At 42.5% G+C, this 21,356-nt stretch overlaps 1 protein-coding gene across 1 annotated transcript; it reads right to left on the bottom strand.

The window, feature by feature from the left end:
- Positions 1-903: 903 nt before the first annotated feature.
- On the bottom strand, positions 904-21,002 carry crip2 (cysteine-rich protein 2). Its single transcript, XM_061695721.1, has 8 exons — positions 20,863-21,002; positions 9,162-9,256; positions 5,482-5,539; positions 5,268-5,402; positions 3,701-3,769; positions 2,896-2,990; positions 2,256-2,313; positions 904-1,687 (listed from the first exon to the last, which is right to left on the bottom strand). Exons 1-8 carry the CDS (start codon positions 20,903-20,905, stop codon positions 1,638-1,640), a joined length of 603 nt encoding a protein of 200 aa, XP_061551705.1. The 5' UTR covers positions 20,906-21,002; the 3' UTR covers positions 904-1,637.
- Between the last annotated feature and the right edge of the window lie 354 nt (positions 21,003-21,356).

The raw sequence follows: 21,356 nt of genomic DNA, 5'->3' as shown, positions 1-21,356 counted from the left end.
ATTTATTGACAAAAGTGTGTTATTTGCTTGTGTAGTTATTGTTTTCATCAAACAAATTAACATATAATGCAAACATTTTACAAATTCAATATTTCAAATTAGTTTTCTTTTGTAATCATGTTTTATTGACATGCATTCACTTTGGAAAAATAAATATTCCAATTAAAAAAAAATGTATTTAACAAAATAAAGAATTTAATTTAAACGTTTAACTCATTCACTGCCAGTCCTCCATTAAAAGTATTTTGATTATCACAAAAATATGTTATTTTTGTTATGATTAAAGTTACTTATCACTGTGATCATTAGGTAGCAGACAGCTCCTGTAAAAGAAAAGCAACAACGCTTAACCAATGACTTCCTGACAGGAAAGCGTCCCCATGTGCAGGGACGATGACGTCATGGTGTCAAGTAAGAGCGCTGCTTCTTCCTGTTCTTTAGCCACATCATTAGGTACACTTGCACAATTTAGGCCCGGGCCATCTGGATTGGAGACATTTTTCGAGACTACAATTTGAGTACAGTTGCTCTGCCTCGTGGCCAAGTTCGTACATTACACTTCCGTCTCCTCCAACTAAAGCGAACATGATTTTTTTTCTTTTCTTTTTTTATTAGTTGTAGATTTAGAAACAGATTTAATAATGTAAGGAGCAAAAAAATACGTTTTGATCAACAATTTTGAACAAAAAATAATTGATAGAAAAAAGTTTTAAATGTAATATAAACAATGTAGAAAAATTTAATGGAAAAGAAACTATGCATTATGTAATAACTTTTATAAATAAACACTAAAATGTACAATTTTAAAAGGAGCAAACTACTTTTCTCCTTTGAAAATGCATTAAATTTAGTTAAAAAATCTAATTTAAAACATGAAAATAAAGAAATTTGTAACGCTTTCAATGTTGAAGCAGACATCACATGGTGCATGTAGTGATGATTTTATTGCATCTTTTATACAACAGACATCGCAATCTGCCTAAAACAGATGAAGACTACCATGAATATTAATAAAACATGTTTCTGCCGTATAGCGAGTGTGTCTCAGATACAATGCTAAACTAACAATAGCACACACAATGCAGTGTCTCTACAAGCTACGCTAACAGAACACTTTGTCGTCAAACAGCTTTATTTTTTCTTAACGTCTTGAAATGACAGGAATACTTTTTTTTTTTTTTTTTTTCCTTTAGGGTGAACTGTAGCGTATCCCAGCTGACTTTTGGAATGTGGCACAGATAGAACATGCAAACTCCACAAAGGGGAGTTGAACCTTAGAAGTGTGAGGCAGAATTGCTGGCCACTAGATCACACCGTGCTGTAACAGTCAACTTTTTCATGTTGTCAGGCTGTCAAAACTATTAAATATGACCTTGAAAAAAATCTCCCCTTTTTTTGTCCCCAAAACCACTGGAATTTTTTTTTTTTTTTGGGAATGAATGGCTGTGCAATACAAGTTGGTCATGAGAAACTGTTAACTTGTGTGTGTGTGTGGGGTGGGGGGGGTTAATTCTGGCAAAACAGCTACTCGGAACAGGTCAGAATTTTTCAAAAGGAACAAGATGGCAGGAGAAAGTGGCGACGGATGGGTTGGGAGTGTGGGGGGTGGGGTCTCGGCGGGAGGGAGGAAGGCCGGGTCACTGGGCAGGCTCGTAGATGTAGCTGCCCACGCCGCCCGTGTTGACGCCTGGAGAAGGAAAAAGCACAAAGGGGCAGGAGTTGGGGGAGGCTCGTTTGCATAACGGCAAGAGGGGTGGGGGCAAAATACGGCACTAGGGCACACTTATTGTCCCGCGTATTGTAATAATATAATGTAATAATTTTATTAAAAAGTTAAGTACAATTTTAAAAAATGTAATCATTAAATTGTATTTAAAATGAATTAATTCTTGAATATATTTTTATGTAACAATTATATATATATATATATTCTGACTGAAAATAATTTTACATACACAGATTTTTTTGATAAAACAATTGGGTGACTATAATTACATAAAATATTCAGTAAATAATGCAATCAAGAAAATGCAATGATTATTATTTAATTATTGTACCTATTTTACATGCACATTTTTAAAACTCAATCTGCGAATAAACTAGCCCACCTGTTGTTTTTAAAAATCTAATCTGGGCCTTGCGCACAAACGTTTGCCCACCCCTCGTGTAGTGTGAGTTGATGTCTGTTAGTGTATGACATTCAGGTTGCGGTGCAGTTGATATACGCCGGGTCAATGGCGCCCCCTAGCGGTTACCTTTGGGCCCGAAGAGGACGGCGTAGCATGGCTTGTGGCAGTAAGGCTGGCCGTCGTGCTGGAAAATGACCACAAAACAATATGTAGACTTGGTGAAGCAGCATAAGGCTCATAGATATGAAAGTCTGATAGCGACAATAGCAGCAAAAGTGGCTGAATTGTAGTGTTAGTCGACTGATAAAAGCAACTAAACTGTAACAGTGTGGCAATGAAAGCAGCTAAGATTTAACGGCAGCATATCGACGAAAGCAGCTAAGTCATGCGTATAGCGTAGTGATACAAACGGCTAAATTGTAGCAGCAGCGTCGCAACAAATGTGGCTAAGTTGCACAGCGAGCACTGCGACAAAAGTAGCTAATTTGTAGCAGTAACAAATTGACGAAAGCAGCGGTAAGCTACCGCTTTGACTTAGCCATCATTATGCTACCGCCGAAGTGGCTTGGTCATAGCAACCAACGTGGCTAAGTCGTTGTGGTAGCGTAGTGTTGAAAGCAGCTAAGTTTTAGCGCCAGCGTAGCAATGAAAATGGAGGGAATGCGCCCTTGGGGTAGACGTGGAATAGTGAAACTGGGCAAGTGAAGAGATTGCCGTCCTATTTATTTATTATTTATTTTTTAGCTGTAATGTAGCCAGTGGTTACCTCCGCGTGGCCGCCAGCAGACAAAGTCTTGCTGCACCGCTCGCAGCGCAGGCAGGGGCGATGCCAGTCTTTGCCCAGCGACGTCACCTTCTCGGCTACACACGCAACATAAGAACAACACAACACAACGCTAATGACGATGAAAGTCTGAGATCGCAAAAAATAATCAAGGTGAGTGGAGTCACCACTAAATTTAACATTTTAAGCCACGGATATTTGACAAACAGTGCAGCAACACATGAAGGCAGACAAGATAACAGTATTCACAGGCATATATTCTTTATCCTCTGCAAAAAAAAAAAAAAAAAAACTAATCTTACTACAGCTTAGTCTCGGTAACCCTTAGTGTTACACTGTCAAATCTAAGTGTATAATATCAGTCTGCCTCCTGGTGGCCAAGGCGTGCAGACTAATAGGAGGGCTATTTAATTAAAGGATGAAATCATGATGCAAAAACTGGAATTCTTTACACAATTTCATTGTTATTGCTGGATGTTTTTATAAAGTACTATACTGTAGAGTGATATTTTTCTCATTAAAAACACATGAACAAAAGTTTTTGTCGATGTATTTTGGTGGTGACGGAATGGATGAATGGCCTTTCCGCTCAATTCAATGGGGAACAATCATTTGAGTGTTTTTCCAGTTCCAAGCGTGGTCACGGAACAAATTAAGATCGTAAGTGAAGGCAGCAATGTACTCGTGTTGTTTAGTTGTACTAACACATTCACAATGCCATTTGTATTGTCTGTGACTTGATTGCCGTCTCAATGAAGCGCCTAACCGACAGCCAGGACTTACTCACCGAAGTACACCTTCTTGTTACATCTGGGACACAAGTTGGCCTCGCCGGAAAAAGTGGTGACGCCGCCAGCTGTACACGCAGACACACAACGTTGTTAAAAACGTTCACACATCAGGTGTTTGCGTTGGCTCGGCAGTATTTGAAGTCACTTCAGCGGGCGGTGTTTCCATGGCAACAACAAAGGCAGAAGTATTCTCTGCATTACAAGCTAGGGGAATCAGCAAACATCATTTTTAACCCTTTAAATATAAGTTAATAACGTACAGTACGCTCTCTTCTTGAATCTGGGGCACCGAGCATTTAAATTACCAAGAGTGCTGTAATATTTGTTGCTTTCATGTAGACAGGTTATTCCATATAATTGGTGAGTTAAAGTATATTTATTCATTTTATGACTTTTTAGTCATCTATTTCATTAAATACTTGGTAAATTGTTTTGTGAATAAAAACAATGAATAAATACATTTGTATAATTTACATTTAATTTTATTAAATAATTGGTTAAATAATTATGACTAAAGGAATTGTTAAAAATGAACTCAATTGTATTTATGTAGCCTAAATGGGTTAATATGCATTTACTCATTTTTAGATTCCTTTGTCTCATTAAATATGTAAATTCATTTTAAATGCCAAAGTGGATAAACAAAAATAACAGTAAAATTGAGAATTTTACATAGAAATTTTTAACTTACAGTATATTTAAGCATATATTTGCTCAGTTTACGTATTGTTAATAAAATAAATATATAATAGTAACATAAGTGGAGATGTTTATGAAATACTTAGTATAAATATCGTCACAACATGAAAATGAATAATTTTATTAAAATCAACTTTTGAATAGTTTACAGCGACATTTAACTTTTTTTTTTTTTTTTTTTTAAACCATTCCTACGAATGACGTGGCTCATCTTTCCCAATTAAAAATCAAATGAGCACACAAGTTGGCACACGAGATCATTATCTTTACTGCTGCAGTGTTGTCGTCCGACCTGCTGGTGGTGCCAAAGAGCTGTGAGCCCAAACGTAACATAATGCGTGCAAAGTCGTTTAACTGCCTCAGTAGTCGTGGGAACCCTTATATAAGAGCCCGGCACAATTGGTTCATTTTAGCACCGAGCCATCAGCCGCTGGTCTCTAGAATGGAAATCTATCTGTGCCCTCTGAATCTGAAAAGACATTTTTTTGCATCAAAATTAAAGTTATAATAAAAAAAAGTGAAGCACATTTATTTTTTGTCTGAGATTTTAAAAATGTAAAAAAAACAAAAAAACCCTTCCATTTGTTTACTTCAGTTTTAATTTGAATTTAAAGATTTTTAAACACTGAATATATTAAGAATTTTTTTTTACTACAATTTTTTCTTAATGAGTAAAAAAATCTGGATAAAAAAAACAAGCTAGAAATGATGATTTTTAACATTCCGAGTTTGATTTTGAAGCTAAAAAAATATATATATATCAGTGCTAGAAATTCAAACTCAGATATACTTCGATACTACAGGCCAGTGGCTGATGACTTTGTGCTAAGATGCACCGAAAAAACAAAAAACCTCTCTCAATACCTTTAGACGGCGGCTTGGCAGCGAACGTCTTCTTCTCCTCGGCCTGCATGGGGGCGCTGTCCCCGCAGGCGGGTGACACGTTGTTATTGGCCGGCGCGTCGTACACGTAGGAGCCAGCGCCGCCGATGTTCACGCCTGCAAACATTCAAAAGGTTGCTAGAATGCGTCGTTTCGTGAAGGATTAAAACAAAAAAAATGACATTGTGTACTGCACCTTTAGGCCCAAAGAGGGCGGCGTAGCACGGCTTGTGGCAGTAGGGTCTTCCGTCATGCTGAGAGAAGACAGAATGTGATGCAGTGGAGATAAAAAGACATCACAATGAACTTCCGTTACTGTGCGGATGCGTTGTGACCCATCATGGGTGAAAACCTGCGATTGACACCGTATAGAAACATATTTTTAAACATTTAAATGTAGCGCATTTTATACATAATTGAACACAAAATTAATTGCAAGTATAAGGTGTATAGAAAATACTACTTATTGTAGAACATGTTAGGTATCTGCCTTTAAGAGGCGGAGCCTGGTGGGGTGGCGTGACTGTCTGGGCGTGAGTTGCGGCCAACAGCAGTTCAAACAACAAATGGTTACCGTCGGTCGTAACCAGTAACCACGCCCAAAACCCCCCCCCCAAAAAAACATCAGGCTCAACCAAACTTCGAAAGGCAGAAGGCCGCTCATCTAATCACAAAGATAAGAGCAGCCGTGTTAGACTTAAGACGACGCTAATGACTGCTTTGGCAAACTAGGACTAAACATGGCATCAAAACAACAACAGCTCAGCGGAACATCGCTAAACTTGCTGGATCTACCGCCACCCACCGTGTTGATCCAGCGGTTTTGGGGCAGTAAACACCGAAGCGTTGGCCATTCTAGCGCGAACTGCTACGTGTATCTGCGTGCTAAGCTGTAAGCCGTTTACTGTATTTGTAAGGGTACAGCAAGGTTTGAAGATATTTGTGCGTGTTTCAAATGTTATTAAAGTGTTTTGGAATCATAGTGTGTGTTCGATTTTTGCTGTAAACTATGAATATATGCAATTATAATCACTTTTAGGGAGCGTCAATTATTTAGGAAAATTGGCTATAGCATGGGTCCACTGTACTAAAAACATGAAATAATCGTTCTAAATCTCGGTCCTGGCTGCAACACAAGCTATTTTATAAATAACTAAATGTCCCCTCGTAGGAAAAAGCGACTCTTTCCAAAAAGGGACACACTTTTCCATCTGACGGCTGCCTGATGATGTCATCGCTGCCGGTCCACCCAACACAAAACAGTATAACATGTCAAGTGACTGTTTCCACTTGACCCCCCTGATGGCCTGTTGCATGCTGGGAATGCGGCGGTCGCTCACGGGAGAATGTGACACGGAGGGTGGGGGGGTTACCGCTGGTCCGGAGCTCAATGACCATAGATGAGGGGAAAGTGGCGGTGGTGTCGCGCTCTGGCAAGGTGCTACCCACAATGCTCTCTGCTTGGGCCACATGACCTCATTCAATTTCGTGACAGTCGAGACCACCGGTGGGCAAACTATGGCCCACCTGGCATTTATATTAACAATGATAATACATGGCTCTAGATTTTCAAATTTCTTGACATTCTTATTTTGGACAATTTTTTAAAATCATCCTGTAAGGTTTGGTGTATAAAATTAGTTGTTTTCTCACCCCAAAATTGGTTCATTAAAATATATATATATATATATATATATATTTTTTTTATTTTGCTTTCTTTAAATATTACCTCATAAGAAAAACAACAATGGGGGACCACGGGGCCAACATTTGAAAGAGAGTCTCAAAATGCTACCGTTCTAAGAGTGCGGCATCACAATTCACCATTTCCTGTGTAACTTAAACTAAGAACTACTGGCTGAAAAACTTGCCTATTCGCACCTCGCTACGTGTTTTTGGGCTCTTTCTGTAACCGCAGGAGCGTTTTGAGTGTTTGGGCGCCATCTTAGGGTGTCGCACAAAAATACACAGACAGGTGCGAATCGGTGTGTTTTTCAGCGGATACTTTCAGGTAGGATGTCGTGCAAAATTCCCTAGCAGGCGAGTTCGCATCAGCAGGGTCCAAGAACTATCCCTACAAAACTCCTACTACACCTGTATTTCGGTTTAAAAGCGACGACCTTCGAGAAAAGAAGATTAGCTGGAGAAAATGTGGACGTCAGTGTGGGAAGCTGACTACTGGGAACCGAGTGGGCTGCAGTGGTGATGGATATAACGAGAGGCAGCAGCAGACTTGCGCCACAAAGGAAGCCGTGTGTGCGTGTGTGTGTGTGCGATGTCCTGAGAAAGTCATTAGTAGAATTGTAAAAATCCAGACCATCATTTATCACATCAAAGAGAACCAATGAGCAGACATGTCGTGATGTCTCCACGGTAGTCCAGTGAGAACTTGTGACAGGCATACCATAATAATTGATTTACTGGTAGTTAGGACGTCTGTCGACTGAAAGGAACCGATTGTGGATTAATCGCATCTTGTGCTGTTGTCGTCAGAACCGACCGCAACGCTGTTTGGCTCGTGAGACCGCAGGCCAATGACGAGTACGGTTTTCGTTACCATGACGACCGGCCCGGAGTGTAGGGCCACAGCTACAGAATATCTTTAGAAGTTAGTCTTTTCAATGATTCTACCGATTATCCAAGTGACTGATCGAGTAATATATACAAATGTATTTTGCAGGGCGTTTGGGTGCCATCTTTGGATTCCAGAAAGTATACAAAAATACACAAATAGGCGCGAAGAGTTGCAGTTATGTTCTCCAGAGAAAAAATTCCTAGTTCCCAAATCAGCTAGGATTTTACTCTTTCTCCGTTCTCGTCTGTTTGATGGCTCTCAATTTCTTCCACACCAAACTCATCCAGGCGGATATTTTTTTCCCCCTCTCTTCTCTATCAAAGTCTGTATTTGGATTATGTCCGCAGAGGATGGAAGCAGGGGGTGCCGGGTGGGACTACAGTACTGATTAAACAGCAGCATGCTTTTGAGGTCTGTCAGGGAAATTGCTTTCGACGCCGAGATCCCGTCGTCCTCGCCGCACAGTGGGGGAAGGTTACGTTCACAAACCAGTGACACATTCCGATGCGGTTCACAGCGGAAAACTGTGAAAACCACGCAGCATTGAACACACAGGTCGCGACGGGTTTCGCGGACAAACGGCAATGGACAACGAGGAGCTCCTCTCTAAATTTAGATGAGAGGAGACTGAGGGCAGCAAGAAAACGAAGCGTTGCCAGCGTGTAAAGGTATTCTGCAAGCAATGCGGTGTCGCTGGGTGAAAGTGCACAAAGTTGCAGAAATATCCTGTTTTCACAGAATTCTCTGTATAAATGTTACAGTTCTGACCCGATAATGTTACGAGATCCTCATTTTTACATTTATGAAATTATATAACTATATTTAATGACCAAATACTTCAAAAAAATAAATAAAAAATTGTTAGATATGGAATTATGAAGTGTTTTTATTGTACGACAATAACAGATTTTCATTTTCGCACTTAGGGCTGTATACAAATGGCCATACTTTGCCCACCGGTCCTCTAGATGGTAGCCGTGAACCTCTTTTACATTACCCGTTTTTCCAGTGTTATCATAATGCCGAGACAGAGCTCGGCAACATTTAACACCCGACACACTTGCTTTTTCTTGACACTGTCCGCAAATTAGCTCCTCTCAATTCACAGCCGAGCTGTTAGAGTAAGCAGCGCGCATTAGTAAATCAATAAAATCGATTAAATCGGCCAGCCCTAGTTATACGTCGCTCGCATGGTATTGGTTTGCGATGCTTGGAATCCCCAGCTACCCGCTGGTGCCAACTCCGCTGTTTAAGAGCCCGGTTGTGTTGTGTCTTCGTCCCCAAAATGGCGTCGTACTGACCTCAGCGTGGCCGCCGGCGTTCAGCAGCTTGTTGCATCGGTCGCACTTCAGGCACAACTTGTGCCAGTCCTTGCCCAGTGACGACACCTTCTCGGCTGGGGGGGAGACACACAAAACAAGACACGCGCACACACACATGCACAAAAATGAGTCAACAAGGGCCTTTCTTTGTTCTATGGCAGAAGAATGATTAATTTGTGCTCCAATCCTGTCATCAGGCCAAGCCAGTGATGACTGGGAATGCCTGTGAACTAGACAGGATGCTGCAATGATGTCATCAAGGGACAGACACACAGCTGCGTGGTCCCAGTCCTGCTGGAAAAGGGGCGGCGCCCCCTTCTTCCCTATTGCCCCCTCCCCCAAGTCTAACCTAGATCCTTTGTGTGACCCTCCCACTCCCGCCGCCCCCCTCATTTTACAGTTCACCCATCCTGCCTCAGACGACCTACCTCACGCTACAAAATCTAACCTGCAACGACGATTAAATTTTAATTCCATTTTTTTGCATAACACTTCACTTGCTTGCACCATTTTTAGCACCATATTGCATAAAAACATGAAACACGCTAAAGCGAACATTCACAGACAAACTGAGTGAGTGATGTGAGGAGGTGGACTCGGTTCGTCTGCGCGCATGTGAGCATCTGGGTGCGAGCTGTGGTCCACAGAAGAGCCTTGCGAGTGTTTCATATTTGTGCATTTGACTCTTTGTCCCGTTCAATACACAGCTGAGAGGGCGTCTGCGACAGTGGGCTCCCTTGCCCACATGCGAGGGCATTACCGTACCTTAATTGCTTAATTTTTCTGCGACGGTTCTGTGGGTATATAATATAGATACACACAGGTTTTAGGACATCATTTGGGTTTTTGAGGCTAGCCATGTTCACTTGTTTTCAGAAATCTTACCAAGTAAAAATGTCCTGTTCTTTTGGGAGATAATTTTGTTTAGGTTAAGAAAAGCAATGTATTCGGCTATTCGTTATTTTTTTCCTCCCCCCCCCCCCCCCCCCCCCCCCCAAGTCAGGTTTTTCAGCCCCCCATTCTTTTTGCACTTCCAGACAGACCCCCCCCCCACCCCCTCCGCCAAGGAACCTAATAATACTCGTTCCAATAATAAGTCTGTTCGCACACAATGGTGCCCCAAGGAACCGTGCGGGGGCCACAGAGGAAAGGCCTTCTCTTATCACGGTGGGACACTAATAACCGGATACTGGAGTTGACTTCCTACAAAAGACCCCCCCCACCGACAAATATCCCGTCAAATTCTGGCGAGGAAATCGTTTTCATGAGAGTAACCAAAGCAAAAACAGGAAAGTCAGAAATGCTGAAGTCCACGGAGTGCAGTTCAACTGCTAACATTAGCCGGTAATATTAGCCGCCGACTAGCTAGCCCTGCCATTGACAAGCTGCTTTTTCGCACCGTCGTTTGCTTTCGGGAGCCCCTTAAGCCAGCCGCTCACCGAGCGACACGACTGAACCGGACAGAACTGAACAACGGGAGTGGACAAACGACAGTCAGTGACTAGCAACTAAAAAACAAGCATTGTAATTAGGGAACCACGTTTTTTAAGTGCATGTTATGTTTTACATGTTACACCCTCTGCTGTCGACTGAAATTAACGTCATAACTGCTCTCCCGCTTGCGTTAAGAACGTAACATGACCAAACCCGGAAAACAGGTAGCAGACTCCCCATGTATGCTGTGATAACTAGCATAACTACGGGTTAATGACATGATGGTTTGAACAAAATTTTAGAAAGAAAGGATTTCAGAACACTCAGAGATGATATTATAATTGATATTACTGTACACTATAATACTATTCCTCAAACCAATGCATTGGTTGTTCATTTTCCACATCATCGAACAAGGGAATTTAGGCAAACAGTCATCCCTTCAGTCAATGTTTTATTGTTTTAACATCTTTTCACGGCCAGCACAGCGCACGAGTGGTTAGAATGTCTGCCTTACAGTTCTAAGGTTTGGAGGTTTGAATCTCCTTTGCATCTTCTTTCTGCGCTTGCGTGGGTTTTTTCTGGGTGGCCTCAAGATATTGCCTAAAACAAAATTACGGTTTACAGTTTGGCGTCTCTTGGAGGAGGAGGTGCTCAAACGTTGCCTTTGTGCGACTTTCACCATTTGTGTGTCGTGACGCAACGGCGAGGTGTCAACCAACAGTCCCGAGCGTTTAAACTGGCTCTGGGAAGCGTTTTGATTTATCGCCTCGCAAATCCGAGGACACCCGTCAACATCCCGACACCGCTCTTTCTGTTCTAAAAATAGACCCACCTGCCTGCGGGCCAGCTTTTGCTCGGGTGCACTTCAGTGAATGAAAAGTGCATCGTAAAAAAATTAAGTGTCCATTTAACAGCTCACTGTTGTTGTTATTGTGAGTGTGGCGTGTAGGGTTGCGAGTGGGGGGAGGTGGCTCAGCGTGTGTGTGGCCTAGATGATGTTTATAACACACCCACCCACCCCCAGTGAGGCCGAATTGCAATACTCATTATCCCCGGGAATGAGATGTCAAGGATTCATCTGGACGGTTACCGTAACAACGCATGAACAACATATTCCCGACTGGGGGTCCTTGGTTACAATTACCTCTCAACTCCCTGTTTTTCATTAGATTGTTTTGTATTTACCGTCTAAAAGTGTTCTTCATACAAATATTTACTGTAATCGTGACGACTACTGTCTAGTGAGACAATTGGCACCTTTGTAATGCACATTACTACCTCCACAGGACTGGAGCGAAGAGAATGGCCCGACACCTTGTGTCCCCCCAACCCAATCGCTAACATACAAATTTCGTTATGGTCGCCACTGGAGGAGCGAAACTCAATCGTAAACTGAGGAGCCCCTCTATATTCCATTTAGCGCATCTATTTTACACTGCATATACTGTACATTGAAGTGAACATGATTCTGTGTTATGAGGATACACATGAAACCGAGCAGTACGGATGATACCTGCGTGACTGTAAGCAGCATTTCAGTTGAAGGTCAACTGGGTCGGAATGTCAAGCTAACACACAATTTTGGTCCGTTTCCAATCAAATTCAACAACTACACTCACTAGACTCAAAACAAACGCAGTTACTCCAATTTCAAACAGATTTTCCCCATTGGAAATTAACGAGCCCTTTTTCATCGTGAATCCCTCAAAATGGTGATTTCGACGCCTCGCTAGGCAACAAAGCTTCGTAATTTAGCCTCATCCTTAATCCCCGAAGAAAGTACTGACAAGCTTCTTCTTGCCGTTTGAAAAGCCTTAAACAAAAAATTGTAAAATCGTCATCACAATGCAGGAAATTAAACAAATTCAGGGTTGCTTCAAGTTCCTAAGCAAATTAGCCATGTGATATTCAACAGAATACCATGTTTTTACTTGTAAAGACTTCCAGTCAAAATCCTTCCACATTTTCCAGTGAACTAACGCGACTGGGGCAGCTCAAGTCTCCGGCTTAAGGTGTTCGCTCGAACCCCTGGATCTGACTTGCAGATCTCAAGTCCCGTCGCCGTGAAGATGTGGAGCGACGGATTCCATTTCATCCTACGTCAAGTTTCAGACTTCAAGGAGGAAAACTGTGACTTCCAAGAATTGGACAGAACATTGAGGAAGAGGAGTGGGCGGGGGTGGAATAGCCTGTAACTCTATGATTTAATTGCAGTTGATTTTTTCGGGCTGAACCGAGTCAGACAAAAGGGGTCGCCCTTCCTCTTGAAAGTCACAACACCCCAGGGTGCCGATTTATTTATTTTTTTATTTTTTTTTATACACAGCGGATATCCCAGAATGCACCATAGCAGGAATGTCCCGACAATCTATAAATCCGAGTGTGGCGATTCGGGCGTGGGGGTTTGGATGTTAATGGGTTTGACAGACACAGGAAGTCCACGCTGAGCTACGGTCGGAATAATAATCTTTTGTCCTCCTTATGATCGGTCGCATCAAATGACGGCTGACCGGACTCAATTTACCCTCTGGCATGGCGACCCATCTGCTCAGTCACGTGTTCCTCATGCCAAAAAGGGGCAGCTGCATCCCTGCGTGAGGTTCTTTCGGGAAGAGTCAGGTCCAGATCGTAGAGAGAAAGAACTACAATATCTTGGAGAGTAAACCCAGGACCTGTATGCTTAGACAAAGGTCTGAATCCACTTTGAACAGTCGCTAGGCTGCTTTGCCAAAAAGTGAATGGCGTGAGGTTCCCCAGGTTGGCAAAGTTGGCGTCTTATACCTCTCCATTCCTTCAACTATAATTCAGGGAGCGGTAGTTGTTTTGCTACTGCCTGACTGCAGCCGTCACTTTGACTAAATATGAAGTGATAAATTGAACGATGTTTCTAAAACTTCAGCATCCCAACAACTCGGGAGATAAATCGGGAGTAGGTATGAAACGGTTTTTGGTATACTGATAAACTGTGATGAAATCCCAAAAATTAGAATCACCGTTTCTATTCTCAAACTTTTCCTACTCCTTTTCGAATCTGTATAATTTAACTTCAGTTTTATTTTACTTTGTTTAATCGTGTCGGTTTTGGTGTTGTTTTTGTCACTTTCACACTTGTTCGAAATAAAGAATTCAACCAATCAATCGTCAATGGAGTCGGGTTCCCTAGGTTGACAAAATATGCCTGACGGCATCTCCGCAATCTTAGTACCTTTTTCAGCTACTACACTGACGAGGCAAAAATTGAGTCACGGAGCAAATGTAGCGTCTCTGCAGCTTTGGTACGAAGGAAGAGTGAACTTTCAGTTCCTACACTACACTAACAGTCACTACCCTGTTTTGACAAAAAGTAACATTGGGAATGGATCCCTGGAACTGTTGGTACCAAGGAAGGGTGTCTTTTCAGCTACTATACTGCTTACGCAAAAAAAAAAAAAAAAAAAAAGTAAATGGAGTGAGTTTCCCTGTGCTGGTAAAGTTAACACTCTTAATACATCTGCCTTCCCTGAGTCAGCTCAGTCCTGAGTTTCTTTCAGGTTGATTCAGGTCCAGAGGGGAGGATATTTCCAGCTGCTACACTTTGACAAAAATGGAAGAAGCAAATATTTTGTGGTTCTGGGTGAGCTTAAAAAAAGAAAAACAGCAGCACAGCGTGGAACAGCGCAATCGATTTCTTCTGGGTCACTGTGCGCAGTGGGCCCAGCGCCACGACATGCTTTTTGAAAAACAGGGACCTCTCTCGCCCTTTATCTCTGTCGCCCAGTGGCTGACACAACCTTGCGGTAAAACTCAGCTCTGGAGGTCGTCTGTCGCCTCGGCCAAGGCGACGTTCCCTGCGCGGGCTAACCCCCCTCCCTCACCGTCACCCTCGCTCTGCGAATAAAAGAGGCCGACCTCGTGAATTCTTGCGTCTGACGTAAATGGGCTGCAGTTAACTCGCATCCTGTCTGTGTTGGTCAGAGAAAGCCGCCGGGCAAAACTGCAGCCCTGCCTCGGTGACTCGTTTCTCCCGGTTACACGCACGCTTCAGAGATATTCAGCTTCTCGGGAAGTTTACAGAATGTTTGCATTTACAACCCCAATTCCAATGAAGTTGGGACATTGTGTTAAACAAATAAAAACTGAATACAATGATTTGCAAATCATGTTCAAACTGATAAACCTCATTGTTTTTAGCAAATAATCATTAACTTTGAATTTTATGGCTGCAACACGTTCCAAAAAAGCTGGGCCAGGTCATGTTTACCACTGTGTTACATCACCTTTTCTTTTAACAACATTCAATAAACGTTTGGGATCTGAGGTCACTAATTGTTGCAGTTTTGTAGGTGGAATTTTTTCCCATTCCTGCTTGATGTATAGCTTCAGCTGTTCAACAGTCCGGGGTCTCCGCTGTCGTATTTGACGCTTCATAATATGCGCCACACATTTTCAATGGGAGACTGGTCTGGACTGCAGGCAGGCCAGTCGAGTACCCGCACGCTTTTACTCTGAAGCCACGCTGTTGTAACACGTGCAGAATGTGGTTTGACATTGTCTTGCTGAAATAAGCAGGGGCGTCCATGAAAAAGACATTGCTTGGATGGCAGCATATGTTTCTCCAAAACCTGTATGTACCTTTCAGCATGAATGGTGCCTTCACAGATGTGTAAGTTACCCATGCCATTGGCACTAACACAACCCCATACCATCACAGATGCTGGCTTTTGAACTTTGCATCCATAACAGTCAGGATGGTTCTTTTCCTCTTTGGCCCGGAGGACACGACATCCACAATTTCCAAAAACAATTTGAAATGCGGACTCGTCGGACCACAGAACACTCTTCCACTTTGCATCAGTCCATCTGAGATGAGCTAGGGCCCAGAGAAGCCGGCGCCGTTTCTGGGTGTTGTTGATGAATGGCTTTTGCTTTGCATAGTAGAGTTTCAAGTTGCACTTACGGATGTAGCGCCGAACTGTATTTACTGACATTGGTTTTCTGAAGCGTTCCTGAGCCCACGTGGTGATATCCTTTACACATTGATGTCGGTTTTTGATGCAGTGCCGCCTGAGGGATCGAAGGTCACGGGCATTCAATGTTGGTTTTCGGCCTTGCCACTTACATGCAGTGATTTCTCCAGATTCTCTGAACCTTTTGATGATATTATGGACCATAAATGATGAAATCCCTAAATTCCTTGCAATTGTATGTTGAGGAACATTGTCCTTAAACTGTTCGACTATTTTCTCACGCACTTGTTCACAAAGAGGTGAACCTCGCCCCAGCTTTGCTTATGAGTGACTGAGCAATTCAGGGAAGCTCCGTTTCTAGCCAATCATGGCACCCACCTGTTCCCAATGAACCCGTTCACCTGTGGGATGTTCCAAACACGTGTTGGATGAGCATTCCTCAACTTTCTCAGTCTTTTTTGCCACCTGTCCCAACTTTTTTTGGAACACAATTTTCAAATCCTTGTATTCTCGTTTTATTTATGTTTCATACAACGTCCCAACTTCATTGGCATTGGGGTTGTACTTTGTTTTAAAAATATATATGTTCAGGCCCGACGAGTCTGCTATCAAAACAGGCTGAAGAAATCAAACGAAGCAAGTCCAGTTCAAGACAACAACAAAAAACAACTCTTTTGCAGGTGTTTTACTGGTCTGAGCAACACTAGACAGCTTTAACCAATAGCGATGGTGACTGGAGTGAGGTTCCCCAGCTTGGCAAAGTGAGCGCATCAACGCATCCCCTCAACTTTGATATTCCTGGAGCAGGAGTTTGTCGGCTCCTGGACAGACTTTCACTAAGTTGCTTTGACATCAAGCGACATCATGAATGGAGTGAGGATCCCTAACTTGGCAATGTTAGCGCATCAAAACCTTAACGCTTATAGCAAAGTAGTTAGGCCGCTTTTACACAATGACGTGTCGCCTCTGCTGTTACTTGAAAGGTGACGCGTGGTAAAATGCTTTCACCTGCGTCGGAAATTGAGAGGGTCTCCCACGACATAATGGCGCCTCCATTCGGGGATCATATTTGCGCCTCCAAAAAGGCAGAGGACCGGAATTGAGCGGCGGTTACGCAACGGCGCAGTGCGGGAATCAGCGACTCAAGAAAATGGACGTTACGTAACAAACGAGGAGCATTCAAGCAGCCGAGCGGAAAAAAAAGCTACTCCGGGTACGCTGACGGGAGGATAAAAAGGATATTGTGTGGTCAAAGTGGCATTTAGGTGTGGGAAAGAGCACGGTTCGGCGGTGGGGACGTTGCGACTCCACCACGGGGAGAAAAGAAAAAAAGCCTGGTGTGAATGGAAATGTCGTCTCTAATTATAATGCATGAGGCGCTTTGGGACACTCTTGTTTAAATAAAGGCCAGCCATTACAGCCTACCGAACCACCGCGCAGTGGGAGCCAAGGATAAAGGAGAAGATGTGGAACAAGAAGAAGAAAAAGGTGAAGATGAAGAGGACAGTGGTGAAGGAGATGAAGACAAAGATGAAGACAAAGGACAAGACAAAGAAGAAGAAGCAGCTCTATTATCATTTAGCTGCACAAAGACGACACCGTTTGTCAAGCAGGAGGCACCCAGCAGAGTCGGTCGACATGACTGGCTGACTGGCACGAGACTGTGGCATAGAGTGAGGTTCCCCAATTTGGCAAAACTAGCGCATCAACACCTAAGCGCACGTTTAACTTGTTGCGTCGTGGGAGGATTTGCAGTTACTGTCGCTACACTGGTTCGATATGACAATATGCTGAATGGAGTGAGGTTCCCCAGGTTGGTGACGTTAGCGTACGTGAACCAGATTGATTGTCATTTGGTCTCTTTGATGTAAAACAACAGTGTTTGGTGTGAAGTTTCGCACGTTGGCAAAAGCTCTAACTTCTCATCTACTATCACTACACTACTCTGACGTAAAGATCTAGCGAATGGAGTGAGGTTCCTTAAATCGGTGAAATTAGCTACAATACAGTCCATCCCTTCAAATTTGGTATACCCGCAGCGGAATTATTTTTTCTGCTTTGACAAAGTGAATGTCAAATGAATGGAGTGTGGTTTCTCACCTTCCCAGCTACTGATTAAATAAGTGACATGGGGTGAAGTTCCCCAAATTGGCAAAATTAGCATCTTTGCATCTCTTTATTTTGTTTGTGTTTTCTGCTACAGGACTGACCACATGCTCACTTAATAGTGAATGGAGTGAGGTTCCCCAGGTTAGCCATATTAATGCCGTTTTGGTGTTTTCTCTGCCGCTTTAAACGTCAGGCCACGACGGCGCAGAGGCGCCACATCATAACAACGCCTGGCACGGTGGCCGTCCTAATGCAAGGAGATAATCTGCGTTTATTTGACCATTAATCTCACGGTTGTACTTGAAAAGCAGTGGGGGGGGGAAAGTGGTGTTTAGCCATAATGAAAGCAACCTGCTTTAAAAGTAACCAATGGAACGTTTAAAAAACATTTCCACGCCAGACTGCAGTATTTAGTTTTTTCTTGTGTGATTTAAAAGAGGGGAGTCAAGTGTTTTGACTTGTCGCCTGCAACAAATCAATAAATGGCAACAACAGCTGGAAGTGTACTAGCGTAGCTCACCACCAACCACCACAGGAATTACAATTGGAGTCAAATGGGACAGGAAATTGTTTCCCCCCCCACCATTTGGAATCCACATTTCCACCAAGGTCGGTAAACTCTAAACTTGCTAAACTGATTGCTTTTAGGTAAATTAACATAGTGAATAGAGCGAGGTTGCCCAGCCTGCTAAAGTTAGCACAAAGTTGACTAAACTTTGATGTCCTTGGAGTGGGAGTTCTCAGCTACCGTGGCTTTGACAAAGTAAAACAGTGACTGGAGTGAAGTTCCCCAGCTTGGTAAAGTTGGCAAGAGTGTCAAACTCCTTTTTGTGTCGGGCCACATCATACTTATGGTTTCCCTCGGAGGGCTATTATGACTGTGAACCCGTATAAATGTATGATCGTCTCATATTATTACATATGCACAACGAATTGATGGCTACCTAGTTTTTCCTTCTTTGACTATTATTCAATTCATTTCAAAAGGGGCATTGGGAACAAAACAAAAAATGCTTGCAATATCTCAACATCATTAAACGTGAAGACAATTTGAATTTTTTTTTTTATGTTCGCAAGAAACAAAGTGGTAGTGATTTGCTTTTGCGGGCCACATAAAATGATGTGGCGGGCCAGATCTGGCACCCGGGCCTTGAGTTCGACGCATGTGAGTTAGCACGTCAGTACCGAAGCGTCGACACAACTATGATGCCCTTGGAAAGAGTTTCCCTCATCACAGTGGTTGGGGAAATCACTGACCCACAAAAATGTGTCCCCAACGTCTTGGTCAAAACATTCCCGCGCAATTCCGGCCAAACTGTGGGACGAGGACGAGAAAATGCGCTGATTCCGCAGAATCTGAACTCATCTGAAAACCTCAGAACGTCACCATGATAACTCCCTTCTGCCATGTGCCTTGTCATGTGGCTTCATTTTTTTTTCTTGAACCTCCCATGTGATGACTACAACTAAAATAACGTAGCGAAAGCTTCTCAAAGCTATGCGGGTGCACTTGTTTTCCCCATCGCCTTCACATCAACACAGGCCGGGCAGGGACACACCCAGAGCAGAAATAACTTTGCTCTTACATAAAAATAAAACGCCGGCTGTGCCTACGAATGCTCGCTCCACGCGTCTTGCGTATGATTCCCGGGGCCGGTGTCTTTTTTTTTTTTTTTTTTTTTTTTTTTTTGGGGCGGGATGAGCAGCAGCTGTGTCACGCCGCTTATGTAATTGATTTAGAGGCATGAAATTAAAAAGGCAACCTGATTTTTGTTGTTTACATCTGCATGACTGAATCCTAACAGTAGCATCATATTATTTTTGTTTTATTATTATTAAAAGATAAAGATCCTTGTTTACATGTTTTCTTCCCACGTTGCTTGATGTGGGCATCTGGTGTTTTTGCACACTTGGCAAGAGCGTCACCCTCATTCCCTGCCAAGCTGCTCTGTGGACCAAAACAACAAATTAAAATGGCAGTAATCTATGAGAAAGGCTGAAATCAGAGGATTTGGACAACTTGTATGGAACGATGGCTCTAAACGATTAATCGACAATCAAAATAGTCTTGGATTGTTGGGATGATTTGATTAGTTGTCGATTAAACGATTAATTGTGTCACCTCTAGAGAGAAGTGTGACAGTTTGAACAGTAGTATATGACATTTATAAATATTTTCTTTTGAGGAAAAGGAAAACTCATTAGTTTGTTTTCATTTTAGGAAATCCAGGATGCAGACAAGCGTAACAGTTTACACAAGAAAATGTAACAGCTTAAATCTCCGCTTTTAAATAAAGTGCACCATAAGTAGTTTGTCTTCATTTTAGTAAATGAACGCAGACGAGTGCAACAGTAACAGTTTTGACAGTAATTTATCACAGTTTCAGTCTTTTCTTTACAGGAAAGTGCAACATCAACAGTTTGTCTTCTTTTTAGGAAAGGAACGACACTGAATATGCAACATATTCAATGTTTTTTTTTGTTTTTTTTGTTTGTCTTCTGCCTTCAAAACTAGTTATCCCTCAATTTGTTGTGTAATGGTAATAATGTGATTTGGTGATTAAACATGTGTATGCTTCCACTGTTCTAATGGCCCTCAGAGGGAAATCCTAACTACAATGCGGCCCGAGACAAAAACAGGTTTGACACCCCTGATTGTACAACCTCTTAAATCGTTTCTTTTAAGGAAAGTCCAAAATCAATGGTTGGTGTTCTTTTTAGGTAGGAAATAAATGACGCAAACAAGTGCACCAGTGACCGTTTGAGCAGTCCCAAGTATGTACTGTATGTAAATATGTTTGATATGTTTTAAGAACCACATTTTTTTTGCAATGTTTGCTTTTTGTGGAGCCTTTTCTCCCCGAAGTTCGTCTCTGTCAATCATTGCTATTTTCCCACAGAGACTCCCTTTCCCTTTCAGGAATGCTGTCAATGTAAACCTTAACCTTAAATTGGGTGAACGTTAATAGCTGTGTGGATGTTTGTCTAATGTACATGGCGCTTTTTCAATTGAAAAGCGAAAAACAAAAACAGCAATTATTTGTGCTATTAAGCTAAGCTAACGTGGTTAAAGAAAAAAAAAAAAAAAAAAAAAAGGTCAATACTGTACAATCGATATTTTGGCTAGTAGCACTAAAATTTTGTCATTTCCACAGCCGGAAAGCAGACAAAGCGGGAGGAAAACTCACCGAAGTAGACCGTCTTGTCGCACTTTGGGCATTTTGAAGCCATGTTTGGAAAGACAAGTGATATTTTTCGCTTGAATGGGAGCGACGCGCGTCTTCTTCCCAACCCACAACACGAGTGTCGTGATGTGCAGTTTGTGAAGCCCAGCACCAGAGTCGATTCAAGCAACGGCTGCTCATTTGCATAGTCACGCCCCCTCAGGCTGGTGGTGCCTTAAGGTGCATCAGGAAAACAAAAGCCCTGTGATGTCAAAAATAGGAATCAGTGACGCGAATAGCGCCGGGTGGAAATTCAGCTACCGTGGGTCGAAGACGAACAAGAGGTGGAAAGCGGGTTCTTCGGCAGAAAGAGAAGAGGAAAACACAGAGCCTAGAACTGAATTTGGGGACTCTGAATGTTGCGACTATGACAGGAAAATCTCGGGAGTTGGTTGACATGATGATTAGGAGAAAGGTTGATATATTGTGTGTCCAGGAGACCAGGTGGAAAGGCAGTA

The sequence above is a fragment of the Phycodurus eques genome, chromosome 14 (assembly GCF_024500275.1).
Source record: "Phycodurus eques isolate BA_2022a chromosome 14, UOR_Pequ_1.1, whole genome shotgun sequence".
Classification (NCBI taxonomy): Eukaryota; Metazoa; Chordata; class Actinopteri; order Syngnathiformes; family Syngnathidae; genus Phycodurus; species Phycodurus eques.
The sequence above is the reverse complement of the archived record's forward strand: the minus strand, read 5'-3'. Positions and strand labels throughout refer to the sequence as shown.

Excerpts from the sequence above, each read along its gene's own strand:
- crip2 (XM_061695721.1), bottom strand. The coding sequence starts at position 20,905 with ATGGCTTCAAAATGCCCAAAGTGCGACAAGACGGTCTACTTCG. Across the intron at positions 9,257-20,862 it reads CGACAAGACGGTCTACTTCG|CCGAGAAGGTGTCGTCACTG; the intron begins GTGAGTTTTCCT and ends TCTCCCCCCCAG. Across the intron at positions 1,688-2,255 it reads CGTCCTCTTCGGGCCCAAAG|GCGTCAACACGGGCGGCGTG; the intron begins GTAACCGCTAGG and ends TTCCTTCTCCAG.